The sequence below is a fragment of the Phyllostomus discolor genome, chromosome 14, assembly GCF_004126475.2.
Source record: "Phyllostomus discolor isolate MPI-MPIP mPhyDis1 chromosome 14, mPhyDis1.pri.v3, whole genome shotgun sequence".
Classification (NCBI taxonomy): domain Eukaryota; kingdom Metazoa; phylum Chordata; class Mammalia; order Chiroptera; family Phyllostomidae; genus Phyllostomus; species Phyllostomus discolor.
This window is the reverse complement of record NC_040916.2, coordinates 6,879,998-6,902,036: the sequence shown is the minus strand read 5'-3', so window position 1 is coordinate 6,902,036 and position 22,039 is coordinate 6,879,998. Positions and strand designations below refer to the sequence as shown.

Sequence of the window (22,039 nt, the reverse complement as noted above, 5' to 3'; positions counted from 1 at the left end):
CTTAATATACTGACTGTTAGAGATGCTAGAGTTTCTCAACAAACTCTTTATAAAACTTACCAATAATGAGAGTGCCACGTGAGCCTAAAAAGAAGACAAAGGTCACAAATGCATCAGTGTCACACTCCACAGGAGCCCTCAGCCAGGGACAGTCTATCCTAAGTTTAGTCCTTACACAGTCTCATTTTGTTCTTATATATATATCACTGGTTTTACTCAGTCTCATTTATCTTGTATATTCAGGATCTGTGTTTTTTTCTTTTCAACTTAATATTTTTAACATTGAATTAGTAGAACTACAGCTAAAATGTGTAAAATAGAGGAAAAGAAAAATATCATGTAGTGCTACTACCATTAAATGTGTTGGTACATTCCCTCCTGGTATATGCTCCCATGCATGTAGGCTTTTACATATTTGTAGAATCTCTTTATCTAACCTTTGAAAAGTGGAATTAAGCACTTGTGGGGGGAGCTTTGTCCAGCAGGGCCCCCCTTTCCTTCACTTTTTTAATTTCTTCCTTAAATACCATCTATGGCTTATTTGACCTTTCTACAACATACGCAATCCACATAACATTTCAAAATAAGCATAGTAAGTTTTTTAAATCCTAATCCTGATTATATTGCCAAACGTTTGACTTAAGGAGTATATTATAAAATGAATCGGGGGATAGTGAGTAACATGTGTTTGCCAAATTATTTGAGGTTGCAACCCTCTGGGTTTAATGCCCAGAGCAGGGTGATTTCCATTCCCCACTAGGTGAGGAGGTCCCTGCCCCAGATATTAAGTGGGGTGGGAATGGATATAAGGCTGAATGCTTCCAACTTGAGCATCCAGACCAAACCATGGGGAGAGAGACAGATAGAAAAATAGTAGGATAGTAGGAACCCCTTTTTCAAAGCCAAGTATGCTGGCAGCCTCCTAAAGCATGGGCTGCTTTTACCTCAGGGATGACCTGGATGGAATTCCCCTTGGTGACCTGCTGTCTGCACCAGTTCTTAGTTGGCTGCCAGGTGCTGCGTGGAACAATGGCCCTGGGGCAGATCCTGTGGGTCAGTAACTGTGCCCAGAGCTGGTGTGGGGGAAGGTTGCTCCTGCATGCCTGGGGGAGGGGTGGCAAGAGGGACCAACCCCCACTCCACCACTCTCTGTCCTTGGCAGAGACCTGGCCCTGCATAGGCTTAAAGGGTGTGAGCTTGAAGGGTGATTAGGAATCTAGTTAAACGGTGAAAGTCTATGCTTTCTCTTCCCCAAGCCTACACCTAGACAGGGATCCTGCTGCAGGGGATGGGAATGTGAATGCTTTTACAACGTGTCTCTTGTTGTGTGGACTTTTGCTTGTGGCAGGAAACCTAGTGTTCTGTCCCAGTCCATGTTCCAACTTATCTTTTCACGAGTGTCTTCCAGAGGTGAGCGTCCTAGTGGCTTTTAGATGCTTCACCTGTGCCCATGAGATGCGGCAAATGCTTGGGAAAGAGAAACCAAGACTCCCATTTACAGAAGAGGGTGCAGGGAAGCAAAATGAGAAGAAAACCACTCAAGGGGTGGCACAAGATAAACCTTTCCTCTTATCTGTAACACACCTGGGGCCTTACTGAGAGATGCCCTTGTCCTGGGGAGAGGAAAGTACTAATTTCTGTCCTCTTAGGCGTGCTATCCATGACAAGGGCTCATAGCCTCTGGTCAAAGCAGGTCCCGAATTGTCAGGTTCCTGTTCTGGGTGCTAGATGTATGTGTGGGGGGCTCCACTTGCAGAGCCTCCCTGCTCCCGCTTTCTACCATGGATGAGACTAAGTCTACCAAGACATGATCTGCTTGGGGAGGAAAGGTGGCTGATCTCTGAAAGGAGAAGGGCCTTGAGCCTATTCCTCAATGGGCTTTTATTGGGTTTAATTTGTATAGGAATACAGGGCATATACATAAAGCTCAATTATTGTCAGGCAGTAATGATCAAAAAATAGATAACATTCAAGGGACTCTGAGGGCTTATTCTCTGGTAGGGTCAGATAGCTAAAGGGCCATAAAACTTTGGTGAAACAAACTCTTTGCATTCTATGCTTGGACCCTTAGCATTGAAATTGAGGGTATTCTTAGCAAAGCAAGTTTCACAGGATTTTATGTATTCTTTCTTAGGCCTGATTGCTCTGGGGAACCCACCCTTTCCAGCACAGAGCCACACACACCCACCTCTGGCATTGTCTCAGGCTTAAGTCAGGCAGGGGAAGTAAGGCAGCCAAGAGATTAGGAGACTTCTTACAGATAGAATAAGGACTCAGGATATGTCAAAGCTGAGGGGTGAGTGTCCATCACTCCCTTTTTTCTAGAGTCCCCCAAGTCCTTCCCTGATGGCCCCATCATGACCATGCCTGTCTTAGGTTGTTCCTCTGTTGAGGAATCTTACGCATCATTGGCTAACCAGTCAACCACCTTGGGCCAAGGATAGTGAAGTAAAGGGGGCAGAGGAGGTGCCCCTGCTGGGAAGATAAGCTTTGTCTCCTTAGTGGCTTATGGTCTCAAGGTCTCTCAGTCAGTTTTAGACAGGGGGAGTTACAGCTTCTGAAACCAGGCAGGGGAGGTTCCAAACAAGCACTCAGTAGATGTTAATTTTTACAACCATCACTACCACCACAGCTACCACTACTGCTGCTTGTATGATAATACTATTAACTCTTCATTATGTTTTTACATATTTCTCATCTCTCTACTGCTTTCTTATTTACTTTCCAAAATATATACATAAGCTGTAAGTTAAATTTGTTGACCTTTTTGATTTTCTCTATCATCTATCAAAAAGTTCAAGTAGTTGGCTTTCTTGTAGGACTTTGATAAGTATACTCTAATTTGTATGCTCACTTTTCCATGTTGACTTTTAAAACTTTATATTACATCTGTTACTTTTTGTAAGATATAAATAAAATTTCTAAATTTGTTTTAGTTCTACCTATGTTATTTGATCATGTTTACCTTTCCTGTGAATTGATGATATCTCAACTGTTATATTTCATCTATAAGATACTTTTACTGTTATTTATAATAAGCTTTATTTTATTAATATCTATTTTTCACTTATAAAATAAGGTGTTTTACTGTTATTTATAACCCTTATTTTATTAATATCAATTTGTTTTACTTATAAAATAAGTATAATTCACTTAATATCTGTTTTTGTTTCACAAATATCTACTTGTGCTGGTTTAAAGTGATTTGTATATTGTGGCTTTCCATTCTCTTTTAATATCTGGTAGGGTGGTCCCCCAATTGTGTGAATTTTCTGTCTTTCACATCTACATCTTCAGAATCCTCTAAAGGCATTCATTCAGTCAGGTAGGCAGTGAGCTTTTTGCCAAAGTGGATGCAATCTGCTTTTAAGAGAGTGACAAGTTTATAATTTGGGAATATTATTTCTAAGTAAGATTAGCTAGCACATTTGCATTGTGAAGAATCCTGGTACTCACTATTATAAATAAGAATCATAAGAATGGGTGGAGGAAGACTAGCACTAATTTAGGTTAAGATAAGTTATTCATTGTTAATTTTGCTCATAAGTTCCTTGATGCATACAAGTTCAAGGTTTAGGATTTTCTATGTTACATTACCCTCTAGTTGCCAGCAGAGGGCTATGCTTCTCCAGAGCTCAAAGATACACGATTTCTAAATCTGCTGAGTGCTGCTGTGCCAGTTTACAATCTTGTAGCCTACACCAGTGAGGGAGCTGAAACAGCTAGTCTCAGCAACTTGGAAGGTGCTTCCTGACTCATGCTGAAAATGTTCTTGAAGAATGGCTCTATCCCTGATGTGCTTCTGAGTTCTAAGGTCCTTGGGCTATAAACAAATCATTACTGTGAGATGCATGCAACAATAGAGCGATATAAACACAAAAGGTTCAGAGGGTTCCCCCAGGAGAGAGAAACAGGTTGAGAAGTGTGAGGAGAGGAAGGCTTGCCTGACTCTTCATTGCTAAGGGCTTCTGGAGAAGAATCAGAGGCTCCTACTGCACTCCTTAGTTCTACCATGTGCCATAAACAACACACCACATTTGATGACAGTATGAATTTAGAATGAACAGTACTATTGTTATAGAAAAGACCCAGAGGGAGTGGTGAATGATATACTATTACCAAATGGACCCCACCATGGTGCTCTGTGGGCCCCCCACCTGTATTAGGTTTACCTTGCCCACCACCAGAGAAAGACACCTCTCAATGCCAGAGATCGGTGAAAAGGAAAGGGATTATTTATTTAAAAAGGTATACAGACTTAGAGTAATGACTTAATGTCTTCATTAAAAATCCTAAAGTCCTTTAAAATACCTACAAATACACAGTACTTCCTTCTCCCCTTTACCCAGTCCAGGGTGCTGTATCTCAGGAAAAGAAGTAGAAGTTTATGGTTCAGGGAGCTCCTTGGTTCCACCACTATCAGCTGTGTCACCACCGTGATCTCCAGTTAATCCAAAACCATGTGGCACCTTGTCATGGTCCACCTGCAAGAGTACTTTCACCCTTTTCTTCCAAGCAAAGTCTTTCATGCTTCCTAAGCCACATCCCAAAAAGGGAGCACCCTAAAGCTGCATAGTCCCAACTTTTGCCAAAGCCATGTGGTCCCAAAAAAGCAGCCCAACATGCCTTTCATACCTGGGTTTAAATCCCAGTGCCAATCTTCCTCTGCAGCCCCTTTTGCAACTCCTCCCACAATTAGTTATACCTGCCAGCATTTTCGTATTTCTTTCAGCTTTACTGGGCTGCCATAGTAAGTCCAGGCAGGCATGGCCCCATGGCATGGAGCCAATCATCTCCAAGCTCTCACACAGGCACTGTAACCAGGGGGAGTTGCCCCAAGATTGCATCATGGGTTGAAGTCACTCTTAACTCCCTGGCTCAAAGCCTGGTCACAGCTATTTAACATACTAGGAAACCAGTTAAAGGTTAGAGATATGTTAAATGAGGTTATCTAGAGGTTATCTGCAAAACTGTTGCTATGCAAAACAGCTCTCAATGGCCCTGCTGCATGTGTCCCTTCCCCCAGCTCAGACTTGTGGGGGTGAGGACATCAAATATATATATATATTTTTTTCTATTATTTCCTGGACACTTTGAGTTCTAGAACAGATTACAATTCCCATTTGAGCCCCCTGCCTTGGCTGCACCCTGTTACACCATGACTAAGAAGGACCTACAGTCCTTGCACTTGCTCTTGTACTTATGAGATGTACATGTGGCCAGAGGAGGTTTCCCAGGTGTTATCCACCTGGCACTGGCTCCAGGGGCTGCCTTCCAGAGTATACCCATTTTCACACTCCAAGGTTACTTTTGCTCTGTATTTAAATTCTTTGCTCATTTCCAACCCCTTCTGGATTCCATTCATAAACGGTGGGAGGCTACATTTTACCTCTAAAATTAGAAAAATCAGAAGGAAACTGATATTTTATTGATAAATGTTAGTAGTAACTGCCATAATGAAAAGCTCTATGATCTCAAACGTATTTCCCCTTCAGCAAAGTTCAGTAATGTTTTCCATCAAGAAAAACGACATCCTCTCCCCCAACATGTCACGATTTAAAATTCTCTGACTTTGTTTTCTTAGGTAAAATAATTGAATGCAGAATGTGCTGTAAGTCACTTTTAATTGTGAGCAACTCTGCAACTGGAAAGTTGTGGACAGATTAGGAGTTAGGCTAACCATATTCTAGTGTGGGTCCACTTGGGTCAGACCCTAAGGAAACAGGAATATCACATCAGCTCTCCCTAGGAATACAACAACTACTGCTTTTCTGCCTCTTGACTAAATGCCTGTTTCTGGCTCATTTCTATACATAGAACAAAGAAGTTAGAATAGCATGATTCTAAATGTAAAATACCAATTTTCTACTTAATTTACTTTATCTCATTTAGCTCAACCTTTACTTTGCTTTCTCAGAGCAGCAAACACTTTCTTCAATTTAAGCAAAATCTGCTTTTCAGTTGTAAGAGTCTATTTTTTTTCTTTATATAACCCAACCAGGTAAAGTACTCTTTCCCACAGTATGGTCTGTGGTCTTTCTACATCAGAATATTATAGTGTGTTTACAGTGGGTTTACTAAAAATAGACCTCTGGACTCCAACTGAAAATATCAGAATCAAAGTTCTTTGGGATGCAGGTTAAGAAACTGTCTTTTAAACAAGGTTCCTGGTTGATTTTGCTAATGCTAAAAATGGAGAATGAATAAGCCATGTTCTGAGAGAACAGCTATTAAAACAAAATTTACTTAAATGAAAAGAAAGCAGCTTCCAGAAGAATAGAATACAATTCTTTTACTTTCAGAACAACTATCCCATAGTCTTAATCTAAATAATTAATCATTGAACTATTACCTGAATCCTCATATTCCTTATGTAACTAAGGCAAGGAAAGGGGAGCTTTTGGTTTCAGCAGAGCCACAGCGGCTCTGCAAGTGTCACCCATTCTGGCAAATAACCAGAACAGAGTCACTCACTATCATTTTGGTGGGCTACTTCTTCTCTGTCTGTAAAACTGAGGGGCAGAAGGCCCAGGAGGGTTTCTGAGACTTTTAGGTCAGTGTGGGGGCATAAATTTCCTGTAACCATGGCAGCCATAAAACTAACAAGTCCTTACTATTAGAAATATCTCATCTCTGCCCTTACATAGTATTTTGAAAATGAAAAGAATAGAAAAGAAACAAGCAAAGCAAAAATCACTTAACGTTCTGCAAAATCAAGAGTCACATTGAAAAGGACACAGTATAGAGTGAAATGTTTGAAAGCACGACCTGAGTTAGGGTCCAATCCTAGCACCACCACTCCCTGAGCTGTGGATCACAGACTGGATCAAGGATTGGATCTTGCTTCACCTCCAGTTCCTCCTCAGTAAGATAGCAAGAATACTAATCACACCCCATCAGATTCTTCTGGAGACTAACATAACTCACTTTTGTAAAGACCTCAGTATCATATGATTTCTAATTCCACATTTTGCAGCTTTTTAGAATATTGCTTTTTAGATGTTGTCTATGAATTTTTACTTCCCTTCATCCTCCCCTGAATTTCCCTTCATTCCAATCAAGCATGTGCCCCCACAACTCTACTGCAATTGACTTTCCCAAGGTCACTCATTACCTCCAAGTTGCTGAACCCAATGATAATTATCTGTCCTCCTCTTACTTGATCTCTCTGTAGAATTTGAAATGGTTGCTTGGACTCTTTTTCTTAAGTGAATTTCTTCACTTGGCTTGCAAGATGTGCTCCTCCTCCTGCTTTTTCTCTTAGTGTACCAGCTGCTTCTTCATCTCTTCTGCACATTCCTTCCTTTGTTTCTGAGTTCTTATTGTTGGACTGACAATTTAACCCCTGCCTCTATTGTTATCTGGCCACAATCATTCCCTAGGTGATCTCATTTAGTCTCTATTTTAATCTCTATGTGTAACCCATCAAAAAATCATGTCATTTCTACCTTCCAAAGGTATCCATAACTCAAGCACTTCTTATCACTTCTGCCACTGGTATCCTGCACCAACATATGTGATAAGATTTTTGCAGTAGCTTTCCAATTTCACCCTCAGACCTTCTATTATACCTGATTTTTGGCCACTTAGCTGCTTTCCTAATCCAGCACGCTGACTGATACCACTGTTACCTCACTTGCAAACAACATTGGCTGTGTCAGCCTCCACAGGGTGAAAGACAGGCACCTGAACAGCCTCTGCTATTCTACTGCAGTGGAGCTCAAGGCAACTCCCACAACTAAGCTAATATGACTGGATCCATGACCACTTTGGCTCCTTCTACTTCTAGGCTTCGATTGACTACCATGCAGCAGCTCATGTGAGGTCCCCAGAGTCTGAACTGAGGGATAAATTAACACAACATGGAAGCCAGGGGCTTAATATTTTTGGGATAAACATGCGACAGGAGACAGAAAAGAGCCAACAGATAGGTTGTTTTTCCTCTTTCTGATGAAGAGATTTGGTTTCATATAGATGTTCTGTGTGACCAAACAACCAGCTTCTTTTCTTGTGAGGCTTATGGCTGCCTTGGTAACATAGTATCTTTTATTTACTTGCTGTGTTTTCCTCCTTGCCTCCTTTTTTCTCATCCTTTGGGTACTGCTGCTCTGAGAGTGTACCCTCCAATGGAACATTGTTACATAAAAATTCCCTCTGGTACTATTTCTGGGGAATCTCCATCTAAGATATGTCTATTCAACTTAGTCCTCTCTAGAGTAATGAGTCATATCATTAAAAGTAAGGTAGATTGTGTTACTTTTCTACTCAGAATACTCCAATGGCTTTCCATCTTGCTCAGAGTGAAAACAAATTTCTAAGGTTACTTTTCTTTTATCATCACCTACTACTGTTGTATTTGCTCACTCTACAAAAGCCATATAAGCTTCTGAGAAAATGTTAGGACAGGGTTTTCAAAGAATGACAAGAATAGTTTTGCCTTGGGACTTTTTCTGCACTTTCTGTTCCATCTGAATGGAAGGTTCTTCCTCTATGTTCTCACATTGGTAGCCAACTCACTGCTGTCAATACTTAAACCAGAGCAATTACTTTCTTAGTGAGGACTTCCTTAATCACCTTATTTAAAATAGAAACTTTATTCTTTCCCTGGCATTCCTTATTGTTATTCACATAACTAATCTATTATATTACCTTGGTTGTTTTCTTAAACACTTAATATCATTTGAAATTGTTTACCTCTGTTTTCTTGTTTACTTGCTATTTTTAAGAATCTTTACTTCTGTCCAAGAATATAAACAACATGGGAGCAGGGACCTAGTCTATCTTGTTTAGAGGCATACTCCAGGAGTCTAGAAGGCTGTTTGGGACATAGTAGGTGCTAAAAAAATATGAATAGAAATGAATGGGTGATTCAGAAAAGGACAGAAAGGCTGCATTGTGTTTATTACTTTTGACAGGAAAAAAAGAAAATTTGACAACGCTTTGAGGCACAAATTTCTGTCCACCTATAAAGCACTTCTCCCATTATAGCATGTAGTATGCTGCCAAATATTTTTTGAATGGTGCTGAAAACACATGATGCTCAATGTCACTTTTCCAACAAACAAGCCTTTTAACTAATACAACAAAGAAATATTTCTATCAAAACTAAAGTTAAACAGAGCAGCAGACATTTCATCATATCATGGGACAAAAACACAGTAAGAAAATTAAAAAAAATAAGGAGACAATTGCAGATCTGAATAGATATTTCTTCTACTCATGCTCCCACACAGGAGCACTGTTGCTCCAAAGGCTTTTCATTCCAACCAAGACACAGTAACTTATAGAACTTCCCTTTAAATGAAACCTAAGGAACAAAAGCAGTAGTGACTTCAGTGAGCATACCATTTCCCTTTTCCATTCTTTGATAGATCTCAGCTTCTCACTTTCTGCTAAAGTACAATGTAATTCTTAAGTAAAACCCAAGGTTTAAAAGCTGAGCTCTTTTGGCTTCCCAGGATAGAGGTTCAGTAGCCAAAAAATTTTGAAAAACTATAGCTTCCAATGAGGGACAATGCAATAACTGTCAAAACTCAGGGTGTGACAGGCCTGTACTGAAGATGGAACAAAAATCATGGGCATTTTCTTGATCTGGCCACAGATCATCAGAAGTTCACCTCCCCTGACTCTTCTCTGATAGCCTCCTTTCTTTCATTAGGTGGAACTTTGTCCTCTAATGGAAAATGTAGCATTTTCTATTCTTAGTGGACCAGGAAGGAAATAGCTCCTGATTTATGAGTTGTCAAATCATAGAACATGAGGAAAGATATCAGAGACTGTTCTTTTTGCCAATACATGTGGAATATTCCTTAATCATACATATGATATATCTGGATTATTAAAGAGTAGAGTCCAATTAACTAGTAAAAAGAAGAAAAGATAAGAAGAGAGATTTCTTTAGAGCACAATTATCCTGAAACATCTGGTTTATTGTCACACAATGGGCCTCCTGACTTGTCTCCAGTTCTTTACTGAGTGTTATTTAATTACACTCAAGAAGTCCTTGGAATAGTTGACCCAAATGAAAAATGTACCTGTTTAAGAAGGATTGAAATGTTAATAGGCTCAAATATATTTGCTTGCTTGTTTGGTTTGTTGATTAGGTTCCAGAGACATTGAAATTAAGAACAAACTGACATTAACCAGAGCAGAGGTGGGAGGAGATCATGGGGAGGAGGTAGGGGAGGGGTTTTCAGGAACATTTATGAAGGACATATGGACAAAACCAAAGTGTGATAAGATTGATGGTGGGAGTTGGGGATGGCTTGGGTGGGGGAAATGGTGGGGGGAAAATGGAGACAACTATACTTGAACAACAATAAAAAAATCCTAAAAAAAAAACTCCATTTTATAAACAGAACCTAATAGCCATTGCTAAACAGGGGCCTCTCACACCAGCCATGCTTTAGGGACAACAGTCTGCACTGAACTGCCTTCCTACCACACTGAATTGTTGCCAACACTGTGTTCTTGCCATAGAGCCAGTTCTCACCCATTTGGAGCTACACAGTTATATCCTCCTTAGCATCTCCACTGATTAATTAGAGTGGCTCCATTCAGACCATGTTTGCTTGTTTGTTTGTTTGTTTGTTTGTTTGTTTGATCAAACTGTGGATTTTTGAGTCTTCATTTACATGATAATGAACGAGTCATGAACCAGAGAAGGGACTTGTGTCTATGTAAGTCAGCTCCCCTCTGGGTCAGGAAGCACACTTTCCCTTTCACTAAAGACTGTGTTTCCCTGGCTGGGGCTCTCTTGCCTGGTCATGTGGAGAGGGGTCACAGGCCACCTTGCTCTAGGGCCATTTCTCAGCCATGCTACTCCACATCTGTGGTGTATCATAACTGACCTGTAACACTATTGAGCTGTTTCACAGTCATATTGTTCTACACCTAGTTGTATCACAATTGAGTCATTCACAGGTGTGCTATTTGTTCCTAAGCAGTATTGTGTCACAATTGAGCTGTGTGAATAAAGCCTCCTCCTTCAGGCACACTAAATTGATGATTTTCATTTGCATTTAATGGGTACCAATACTATCAGTTGGGTGTAATATAGACAGAACAATTGCTTTGTACTACAAGCTTCTGGCCTCTTAATGATGTTGGAACATAATACTGAGATCATTTAGATTCACACAAAAAGTTAATGATGATACTTGAAACGTGACCACCAGGCTTCAGGCGCTTTCAGTCAACCCAATACCAATTAGATGATTTAATCAGGTTATAAAATAATTTTAGTAAGTCTTTTATTTCTATTTCAAATTTCTATTGGTCTAAAATATCCCAAAACAGTCCTTCCATGTTACTAAATTTATAAATAAACTTTTTAATATATCAAACTTTTTAAAAAAACAAGCCTTCTGGAACACGTATCTCTTCCTATCCACAAATTACTATTTATCCATACACTTAATGATTCATCTAAACAGCAAAGATCTGTTGTTCTGGTTCCAATGTACAGTTATATACTTATTTTACTTTAAATATGACTGTTCATGGTTTCATAAAGCTTTTAACATATTCTTCAAAATTCCTTTGATTTTTCCCATTGTGTGTATATTTATTTAGTTGTAAATAATATGTACACAAAAAGTACTAATTTATTTAGTGCTTTAAAAACAGATAAATGGAAATTTTTTGAGTACAAAATCAAACTAAATATAATCAGAAATTGTATTTTTCCCCTAATTTCCAAAGGATCATCTCACACCCGTTGGAATTCTTATTTCTGAAACAATGAAATATGATCAATGTTTATATTTTTTGACTTTTTCACTATCACTAACAATAGTGTTGGTAAATAGTTTTATCCTGATATCCTTGCAAAAAAAACCATAGTAATTTTTGTTTAAAGAATAAACTGTAAAATGTCAACTTCTCAATGCAAGGCATGAATACAATTAAGGGCTGATACCTGTCATATACTGGCTTTTTAATAATTGTATTCCCATTTTTAACCAGCTTATTACTTGTGAACATAATTTATTTAGGTACATATTTTGACAGTTTAAGGAATCTTAAACAGTCTACCCTGTGTAATGCTGCTCTTCACTTTGCCCTCATTCGTGCAATTGCTCGTATCTCTTGCTTCCATAACATTTATTTGTTGGCTCATTTTCCTGACCATTGCTCGCCTTGGTATAAATAACAAGGCGACAGGGGATTAACTCATCTTGTTCACTGCTATAACACCAGTGCTTAGGAGATCATCAACCACATAGTGTGCGCTCAGGAAATAGTTGCTTGAATGAATGAACTTTTTAAAACAGAGACAGAAACAGATAGAGAGCGGGTTGACATATCTGGGGATGGGGTTTGGGAGGTGGACGACTGAGATAAAAAGAAAGAACTATGGAAAAGGACAAGAGCATAGTGATGGGGAGGGAGAGGCATGTAGATGGTGGTGGAAAAGCGTATGGGGGATAAGTGGTAATACAAAAAGTATCATTGAAAGTGAACTGTTAAAAGAAAGCAAAACACAACTTGGGATATGCATCTAAAGTAAAAAAAAGAAAGTTTATGTGTATATGTTAGAAAATAAGCAGAACAATTGTAGAAGAATTGCAATCAGGTAGGTGAAGAACAGAAAGATTAAGGAAAAGAAGGAAGGAAGAAATTTGTCAACGATTCACATCTTAATCTCTCTTGACCTAGAAGGAAACTAGGGTATGTCACATGGAACACAGAATTCAAAATGACAGAGAGAGAGAGCAAGTGCTTCCCCAAACTTATGGTGCACAGCACAGTGCTTCATTCACAACAAACTGATCACAGGTAAATACATATACAATCAGTAACTATTTCACAATAAATCAGAATAAAACACAGGAGAACCACGCAGGGGTGGCCATAGGTCAAAATCTTAAGGAGATTAAGGGAGAAATTTGCCGAAAGTGTTTTTCCTTCTACTCACGTTCACACACAGGGACACTGCTATTCCAAAGGCTTTCCATTCCGGCCAAGACACAATGACTAGCAGAACTGCCTTTTAGGTGGAATCTAAAGAAGAAAGAGGTGGTGAATAGGTGAGCTGGCTTAGCCAAAACGCCATTCAGTTTGCCAAACATCTTAGCGTGTGAAACCAACAGGCAGCAGAGGTTTGGAGGCCACTCCAATCTGGACAGATCACAGCCTCCAGGAGGGGAGAACAGTGAAGCACTGTTAGCTGGTCACATAACATGGAGTCCCAGCCTTGAAGAAGGCAGTCATAGCAGAGCAGCCATCTCCTTGATCCTGAACTCAGACTCTGAGGAGTGAATCTCTAGCTCCCTGTTCCAAGACAAACCTGATAAAACTACTCATTGCCCTGATGGGAAACTCAGTCTTCTAACGCAACAGCTCCCTACTTCTGATACTGATGGATCGACTAAAATGGCTCCCAGTTTGAGCCGAAAAAAAAAAAACAAAAAAACAGAGAACAACTGCAAAGTGAACAAAGCCTGCTCTCTTGTCTCTACAACTGTGATGGCTGTGAGGGAGGCTCACAACAGCACCCTGGGCCACTGGGAAGTAGGTTTGAATACTCCAGAGGAGGGTAAAGGAGATCAGAAATGACTTTCCATTAAAGCATCCAGCATTCTCAACACTCATTGGACCCTGATGACTCCTAAATTTTCATTGGTACTAGCATTGGGTGCCCGCCAGGATTCTTTGGAACAGCCTGGGCCAGGTGCTTCATTGCTCACGCTCAATCCTTCCCATGCCCAGATGTGCACACAGTGAAGAGCACCAGATTCACAGGAACAAGTTAATGACCTTCCCTAAAACATCACATCGGCCACCATGACCACAATTCGGAGCACCTAACCCATTACCAATCGGTAGATATACGATCAAATTAAAATGCTTATTCTTACCCTTTTGCTCCCATTACAAATTTCACTTTTGATGGTTAAGGAAACGCCTGAAATAATTCTTAACTAATCTTAACTATTTTAATAAGCTTTTTTTTTACCTACGAAACTTTTCTCAAGACTCTCCAAATTACTCTGATTCTCCTCTGCTTGGGAAATATGGTTTTTCCACACAAGGTATAACATACGTAGTCATAACCACTCATTGTATTTGTCTTTATACATGCCATTTCATATATGTCACAATTTCAGTCTCCAGAAGGCCTGGCAAGCTCACACTCACCCCTCATCACAAACGAAGGACACTTTTGCCCCCAGCTCGAGATTAAGTGGAAGGACCACGCGGCCATTAGGAAGTTGGTCCAGGAAGTCGGCACATGATTTCACTGGAGAAAAAGGAAAACAGGGATGACACAGGCAGGTGGAGAATAAAGCCCAGCCCAGGCTAAAAACTTCAAACCACACAAGAGTGTGTACGCACCCACACATCTGGGCGCTGCAGGGCTCCAGTCCCCCTGGGGTGTACAGAGCAGAGAGGCAGCCCCTCTGAGGTCATAGCCAGGCTCACAACTGTAGAACACTTCCTGCCCAGGGGAGAAGCTGGCCTTGTCAATGAGGGTGTGCTCACCATGCAGGATTTCTGGAGGTGGCTGACATACTGGGGAAAGAGACCCAAGTGCTGTGAATTGTATGAGAATCCCTTTTTCTCAGTGGCAAATTGAAAAACACAATCATACTGTAAGTCTCTATTTTTTCAAGATGAGGCTGAGTAACACCCTATTTGATTAATGGCATTGAGAGAGAGACGGGGGAGGGGGGAGAAAGAGAGAGAGAGAGAGAGAGAGAGAGAGAGGCAGCGATTTGTGATTCCACCCATGGATGCCCTAATTGGTCACTTCTCCTGCGTGCCCTGATGGGGGATTGGACCTCCAACCCTGATATATGGGGATGACACTACACTGAACTGAGCTACCTCACCAGGGCTTGGAGGTTCTTGTTTTGTTGTTGTTGTTGTTGTTGTTGTTTTTAATCTGGATACTACTTTGTAGAATAGCATCACCAACTTTTACTTTTAGGCAATGAAGAATGCTTGCGCCCAAGTCTCATCTAACAGATTTGCCAATCACTCACCGCATCTGGTACAACAAAGAGGACTCACATCTCTTCCCATCTCCTTCCAAGTCCTTTCTTGGACCCCTGACATGACCTGGAGAATCGGAGACTCTTCTCTATACTCCATATATATAGCCAGGTCTCACTTAACCACTCATACCATGCCAACAAAAGGATGGGCAACCACTGAACAAAATCTTCTAGAAAGAGGATAGCCCTCCTAATGAGAGTGCATATTGGATACAGCAGATTGTAACTGAGTCTCTGACTGTCTCTTCAAGCACTTGGGTTTAACTCAATCTGAATGCACTTGGGTCTCAAAAAAGTTATAGGAAACTGAAGTGAAATGAAAAATCATTTCATTTTGGCTTAGAGAAGGTCAGTTCCCCTTTCTGGACTTCAGCTTTCTCAAACAAGAAGTAGGGGTTCAGGCTAGAATAAATGACTTTGGAAATACTCTGAGGCTCTAAAACCTATGTTCAGGGCTCATTTCTCCCGTGCCTCTCTTGATTGACAAAAGCACAGTGACCTCATACTCAAATGCTCTGTTGATTGCATTTCTGTGAACTCCCTGCCTCACACTCTCTGCATTCTCCTTTGCTAGACAGGAAGCCTGCAAACTACAGTTGCTTATCTTCCTTGCCAGCTGGGTTGTGGTTAGACTTTGTCAACTGGTTGAATATGTAGCGAATTAAAGGGTAGGAAGACCATAGGCCATTCTTCTTCTAGAGGAGGCTCAGGAAGTAGCAGCGTTGGTGGTCCTTGCTGGGCAGTGGCAACATCACTTCTAGCAATGCCATGGCTTGGCTCCAGGGACCTCAGCTGCATCCTGGAAGCCACATCCTCTTTGGAGGAGAAGCTCCTCAGAGACAGTTTCAGCAGTCAGTGCAGGCGCACGTGCACTAGTCCAGGAGTAAGGGCAGCTTCCTGCACTGTGCAAACAGCCTTCCTCCTTTTGCTCTTCCTGCCCTTCCAACAGCCTTGCATCCAGTTATCTGGACTAAATCCCCTACTCCTTGAAATATCTAGAGTGGCTTTTGATTTCCATGGCTCTGGAGTCAGGCAAACCTGGATTTCTGTCTTTACTCTATGACTTGACTTAGTATGTGCTTAATCGTGGAAAGTTTTCTAACCGCTCTGAGACTCATTTTTCTCTGTAAATCATGCAAAGAATGGTAAGTAGGACACACCAGTGTTTTCAGCCTCTATTATGGTGCCTGATCAGAGAAATCACTGATTACGAATTAGCGATTAGGATACTCAAGAGTAAATGGTAAATGAAGATGCACGGAGATAGGGACACGTGCAGAGAACTTCTGTTCTTAAGAATCCTAAGGAAACTTCACATTCTGTGCCCCTATTCAGCTTTGTCTCTCAGCTTGAACACACACACACTTACATGCACAAAAAGACACACACTAAGACTGAATTTCTTGCTTCACCCCAAGAAACTTGACTCACGCCGCTCACCGTGCATTCTCGCCCCAGAAGATACACCAATACCCTGGTCCTCCTACAGCCTGGGTCCTCTGCAGCCCCTTCAAAGCCTCTGTCCGACTCACCCCGGAAGCAGCTGGGCAACTCCGGCTCCCATCTGTTTTGGGCCTGGCATCGCACGCTGGAGGGTCCTCTCATGACAAAGCCAGGCTCACACCTAAACCTCACGATCTCATTCAAGGGGAAGAAGCTTCTGTGCTCAGACACCCTTATTCCATTTTCAATGTCTGGAGGGGTGCATGTATTAGGTATGAGGCACTGAGGTGGAGGGCCGCTCCAGGTGCCGAAATGATTGTCTTTGCTGGTGCAATGTATTGACTCCTCACCCACGAGGACAAACTTTTCTCTTCCCCTTGCTTGCCTGCAGTGATAGGTCACCACCGTTCCGTATGGGAAAGACTCTCTGCTGCTGCTGGAGAAATCTCCATGGGCGATGGCTGGGGGGGGCCTGCAATAAATACCTAAGAAGGGGACAACGAATTAAACACAACCTCAATTTCTTAAAAGTTATATCTATACATTTTGGCAATCAGTTTTCTAAAAAATCCAATTTACCAAATGTGAATATTCACAACAGCTCTGCTCTTGTCTAATCTTTTCTAATGTACAGACAGGTTTTTGCACAATGTGGATTCAGTGATCACAACGTGATAGCTCTGGCCCTTTCCCATTAACATTATTTCAGTAAATGTGTCATATGTCAAGTGTCACATTTTAAGTGAGGTCCCTTGGGTTATTTCACTGTAATTGATTCAGTCCTCCTTCTACAGAAGGCATTTGGCTTTCTCCTATTGCTTAGGAATATGATGTAGCATACAGCATGGCATTTTTATCAAATAAATAAACCAAAATCTTTGCCACAACTAATAAAATAGAGATAAAGCACGAATGTAAAACATTATACATGACACAATGATCACAGATTCAGAAGTCATAAAAATAACCATATATATGTTCTAGTCCATGCTAGTGATTTACAAACTTTGAAAGAATATTAAGGCTATCGATATAGCCTCCTCATATTGGTTCGGAAAAATGGAAGCTATGGAAGTGGGGAAAATGCGTCAAAATGCTACAAATCAAACGATTTAAAAAACACAGGTCATTTTATGGGCAAATTAACTCTAATATCTAAGTATCAGATTCCTCCTAGGCATTTTAAATCCTTCCAAGACATGCAACATATTTCTATCATTTTTGGCAGGTATAGGTTAACGTAAACATATCAATTTATTTATCTGTACTTTAAAATATCTAAGAAGATACATACTCCTTGTAGAACATTTATAAAATATAAATGAAAAAGTATCTTACGTCCATTATCTGGGAGAACCGCTGATAACTCTTTAATGTGTAATCTTTAATACATGCAGACACACACACCATGTGTTTTCCAAAACATCTGTGTTGTCTTAATACTTCAGTGTAACAGTGTACATACAATTTCATTTCAGAGAGCTGTCTCTCTTGGCCAATGCATTCTGTGACATTTTAAACTTTTTTTTTTGTTCCCAAAACACATATCTTATTCCTTTGATTTTTCCCATTGTGTGTATATTTATTTCGTTGTAAATAATATGCACACGCGACGTACTAATGTATTCAGTGCTTTAAAAACAGATAAATGGAAATTTTTTAAGTACAAAATGAAACTAAATATAATAAGAAATTGTATTTTTCTCCCTAATTTCGAAAGGATCATCTCACTCCTGTGTGGAGTCCTTATTTCTGAAACATTGAAATATGATCAATGTTTACATTGTTTTGCGTTTTCTTGTTGTTTTTTTAAATATTTTATTTATTTATTTTTAGAGAGGGAGGGGAGGGAGGGAGGGAGGGAGAGAGAGAAAGAGAGGGAGAGAGAAACATCCATGTGCAGTTGCTGGGAGTCATGGCCTGCAATCCAGGCATGTACCCTTACTGGGCATCGAACCTGCGACACTTTGGTTCAAAGCCCGTGAAAAATCTACCGAGCTATGCCAGCCAGGGCCCTGATTTTTTCACTATCACTAACAATAGTGTTGGTAAATATTTTTGTACTGGTATCCTTGAGAAAAAACGTGGTGATTACTTTTCAAAGAATAAATCATAAAATGTCAACTTCTCAACACAAGGCATGAATAAAATTAAGGGCTGATACCTGTCATATACCGGCTTTTTAGAAATTGTATTCCCATTTTTCATCAGCTTATTACTTGTGAACATAATTTATTTAGGTACACGTTTTGAGAGTTTAAGGAATCTTAAGCAGTCTACCCCGTGTAATGCTGCTCTTCACTTTGCCCTCATTCTTGCAATTGCTCGTATCTCTTGCTTCCACAACATTTATTTGTTTGATCATTTTCCTGACCATCGCTCGCTTGGGATAAATAACAAGGGGACAAGGGATCAACTTATCTTGTTCACTGCTATAACACCAGTGCTTAGGAGAACATCAAACACATAGTGTGCGCTCAGGAAATAGTTGCTTGAATGAATGAACTTTTTAAAACAGAGACAGATACAGACAGAGAGCAGGTTGACAGATCTGGGGATGGGGTTTGGGAGGTGGAAGAAGGAGATAACAAGAAAGAACTATGGAAAAGGACAACAGTGTAGTGATGGGGAGGGAGAGGCATGTAGATGGTGGTGGAAAAGCGTATGGGGGATAAGTGGTAATACAAAAAGTATCATTGAAAGTAAACTGTTAAAAGAAAGCAAAACACAACTTGGGATATGCATCTAAAGTAAAAAGAAAGAATGTTTATGTGTATATGTTAGAAAATAAGCAGAACAATTGTAGAAGAATTGCAATCAGGTAGGTGAAGAACAGAAAGATTAAGGAAAGGAAGGAAGGAAGAAATTTGTCAACGATTCACATCTTTTAATCTCTCTTGACCTAGAAGGAAACTAGGGTATGTCACATGGAACACAGAATTCAAAATGACAGAGAGAGAGAGCAAGTGCTTCCCCAAACTTATGGTGCACAGCACAGTGCTTCATTCACAACAAACTGATCACAGGTAAATACATATACAATCAGTAACTATTTCACAATAAATCAGAATAAAACACAGGAGAACCACGCAGGGGTGGCCATAGGTCAAAATCTTAAGGAGATTAAGGGAGAAATTTGCCGAAAGTGTTTTTCCTTCTACTCACGTTCACACACAGGGACACTGCTATTCCAAAGGCTTTCCATTCCGGCCAAGACACAATGACTAGCAGAACTGCCTTTTAGGTGGAATCTAAAGAAGAAAGAGGTGGTGAATAGGTGAGCTGGCTTAGCCAAAACGCCATTCAGTTTGCCAAACATCTTAGCGTGTGAAACCAACAGGCAGCAGAGGTTTGGAGGCCACTCCAATCTGGACAGATCACAGCCTCCAGGAGGGGAGAACAGTGAAGCACTGTTAGCTGGTCACATAACATGGAGTCCCAGCCTTGAAGAAGGCAGTCATAGCAGAGCAGCCATCTCCTTGATCCTGAACTCAGACTCTGAGGAGTGAATCTCTAGCTCCCTGTTCCAAGACAAACCTGATAAAACTACTCATTGCCCTGATGGGAAACTCAGTCTTCTAACGCAACAGCTCCCTACTTCTGATACTGATGGATCGACTAAAATGGCTCCCAGTTTGAGCCGAAAAAAAAAAACAAAAAAACAGAGAACAACTGCAAAGTGAACAAAGCCTGCTCTCTTGTCTCTACAACTGTGATGGCTGTGAGGGAGGCTCACAACAGCACCCTGGGCCACTGGGAAGTAGGTTTGAATACTCCAGAGGAGGGTAAAGGAGATCAGAAATGACTTTCCATTAAAGCATCCAGCATTCTCAACACTCATTGGACCCTGATGACTCCTAAATTTTCATTGGTACTAGCATTGGGTGCCCGCCAGGATTCTTTGGAACAGCCTGGGCCAGGTGCTTCATTGCTCACGCTCAATCCTTCCCATGCCCAGATGTGCACACAGTGAAGAGCACCAGATTCACAGGAACAAGTTAATGACCTTCCCTAAAACATCACATCGGCCACCATGACCACAATTCGGAGCACCTAACCCATTACCAATCGGTAGATATACGATCAAATTAAAATGCTTATTCTTACCCTTTTGCTCCCATTACAAATTTCACTTTTGATGGTTAAGGAAACGCCTGAAATAATTCTTAACTAATCTTAACTATTTTAATAAGCTTTTTTTTTACCTACGAAACTTTTCTCAAGACTCTCCAAATTACTCTGATTCTCCTCTGCTTGGGAAATATGGTTTTTCCACACAAGGTATAACATACGTAGTCATAACCACTCATTGTATTTGTCTTTATACATGCCATTTCATATATGTCACAATTTCAGTCTCCAGAAGGCCTGGCAAGCTCACACTCACCCCTCATCACAAACGAAGGACACTTTTGCCCCCAGCTCGAGATTAAGTGGAAGGACCACGCGGCCATTAGGAAGTTGGTCCAGGAAGTCGGCACATGATTTCACTGGAGAAAAAGGAAAACAGGGATGACACAGGCAGGTGGAGAATAAAGCCCAGCCCAGGCTAAAAACTTCAAACCACACAAGAGTGTGTACGCACCCACACATCTGGGCGCTGCAGGGCTCCAGTCCCCCTGGGGTGTACAGAGCAGAGAGGCAGCCCCTCTGAGGTCATAGCCAGGCTCACAACTGTAGAACACTTCCTGCCCAGGGGAGAAGCTGGCCTTGTCAATGAGGGTGTGCTCACCATGCAGGATTTCTGGAGGTGGCTGACATACTGGGGAAAGAGACCCAAGTGCTGTGAATTGTATGAGAATCCCTTTTTCTCAGTGGCAAATTGAAAAACACAATCATACTGTAAGTCTCTATTTTTTCAAGATGAGGCTGAGTAACACCCTATTTGATTAATGGCATTGAGAGAGAGACGGGGGAGGGGGGAGAAAGAGAGAGAGAGAGAGAGAGAGAGAGAGAGGCAGCGATTTGTGATTCCACCCATGGATGCCCTAATTGGTCACTTCTCCTGCGTGCCCTGATGGGGGATTGGACCTCCAACCCTGATATATGGGGATGACACTACACTGAACTGAGCTACCTCACCAGGGCTTGGAGGTTCTTGTTTTGTTGTTGTTGTTGTTGTTGTTGTTTTTAATCTGGATACTACTTTGTAGAATAGCATCACCAACTTTTACTTTTAGGCAATGAAGAATGCTTGCGCCCAAGTCTCATCTAACAGATTTGCCAATCACTCACCGCATCTGGTACAACAAAGAGGACTCACATCTCTTCCCATCTCCTTCCAAGTCCTTTCTTGGACCCCTGACATGACCTGGAGAATCGGAGACTCTTCTCTATACTCCATATATATAGCCAGGTCTCACTTAACCACTCATACCATGCCAACAAAAGGATGGGCAACCACTGAACAAAATCTTCTAGAAAGAGGATAGCCCTCCTAATGAGAGTGCATATTGGATACAGCAGATTGTAACTGAGTCTCTGACTGTCTCTTCAAGCACTTGGGTTTAACTCAATCTGAATGCACTTGGGTCTCAAAAAAGTTATAGGAAACTGAAGTGAAATGAAAAATCATTTCATTTTGGCTTAGAGAA

The 22,039-nt window shown here is 40.9% G+C and overlaps 1 protein-coding gene across 1 annotated transcript in view; it reads right to left on the bottom strand.

Annotated features, from left to right (window-relative positions):
- The window catches only part of CR1 (complement C3b/C4b receptor 1 (Knops blood group)), a 251,622-nt gene that overhangs the window by 24,371 nt on the left and 205,212 nt on the right, over nt 1-22,039 (bottom strand). The window contains 8 exon segments of the mRNA XM_036014974.1: nt 2,565-2,590; nt 12,916-13,005; nt 14,143-14,245; nt 14,341-14,517; nt 16,535-16,930; nt 19,611-19,696; nt 20,833-20,938; nt 21,034-21,207. Coding sequence (XP_035870867.1) covers nt 2,565-2,590; nt 12,916-13,005; nt 14,143-14,245; nt 14,341-14,517; nt 16,535-16,930; nt 19,611-19,696; nt 20,833-20,938; nt 21,034-21,207 — 1,158 coding nt within the window.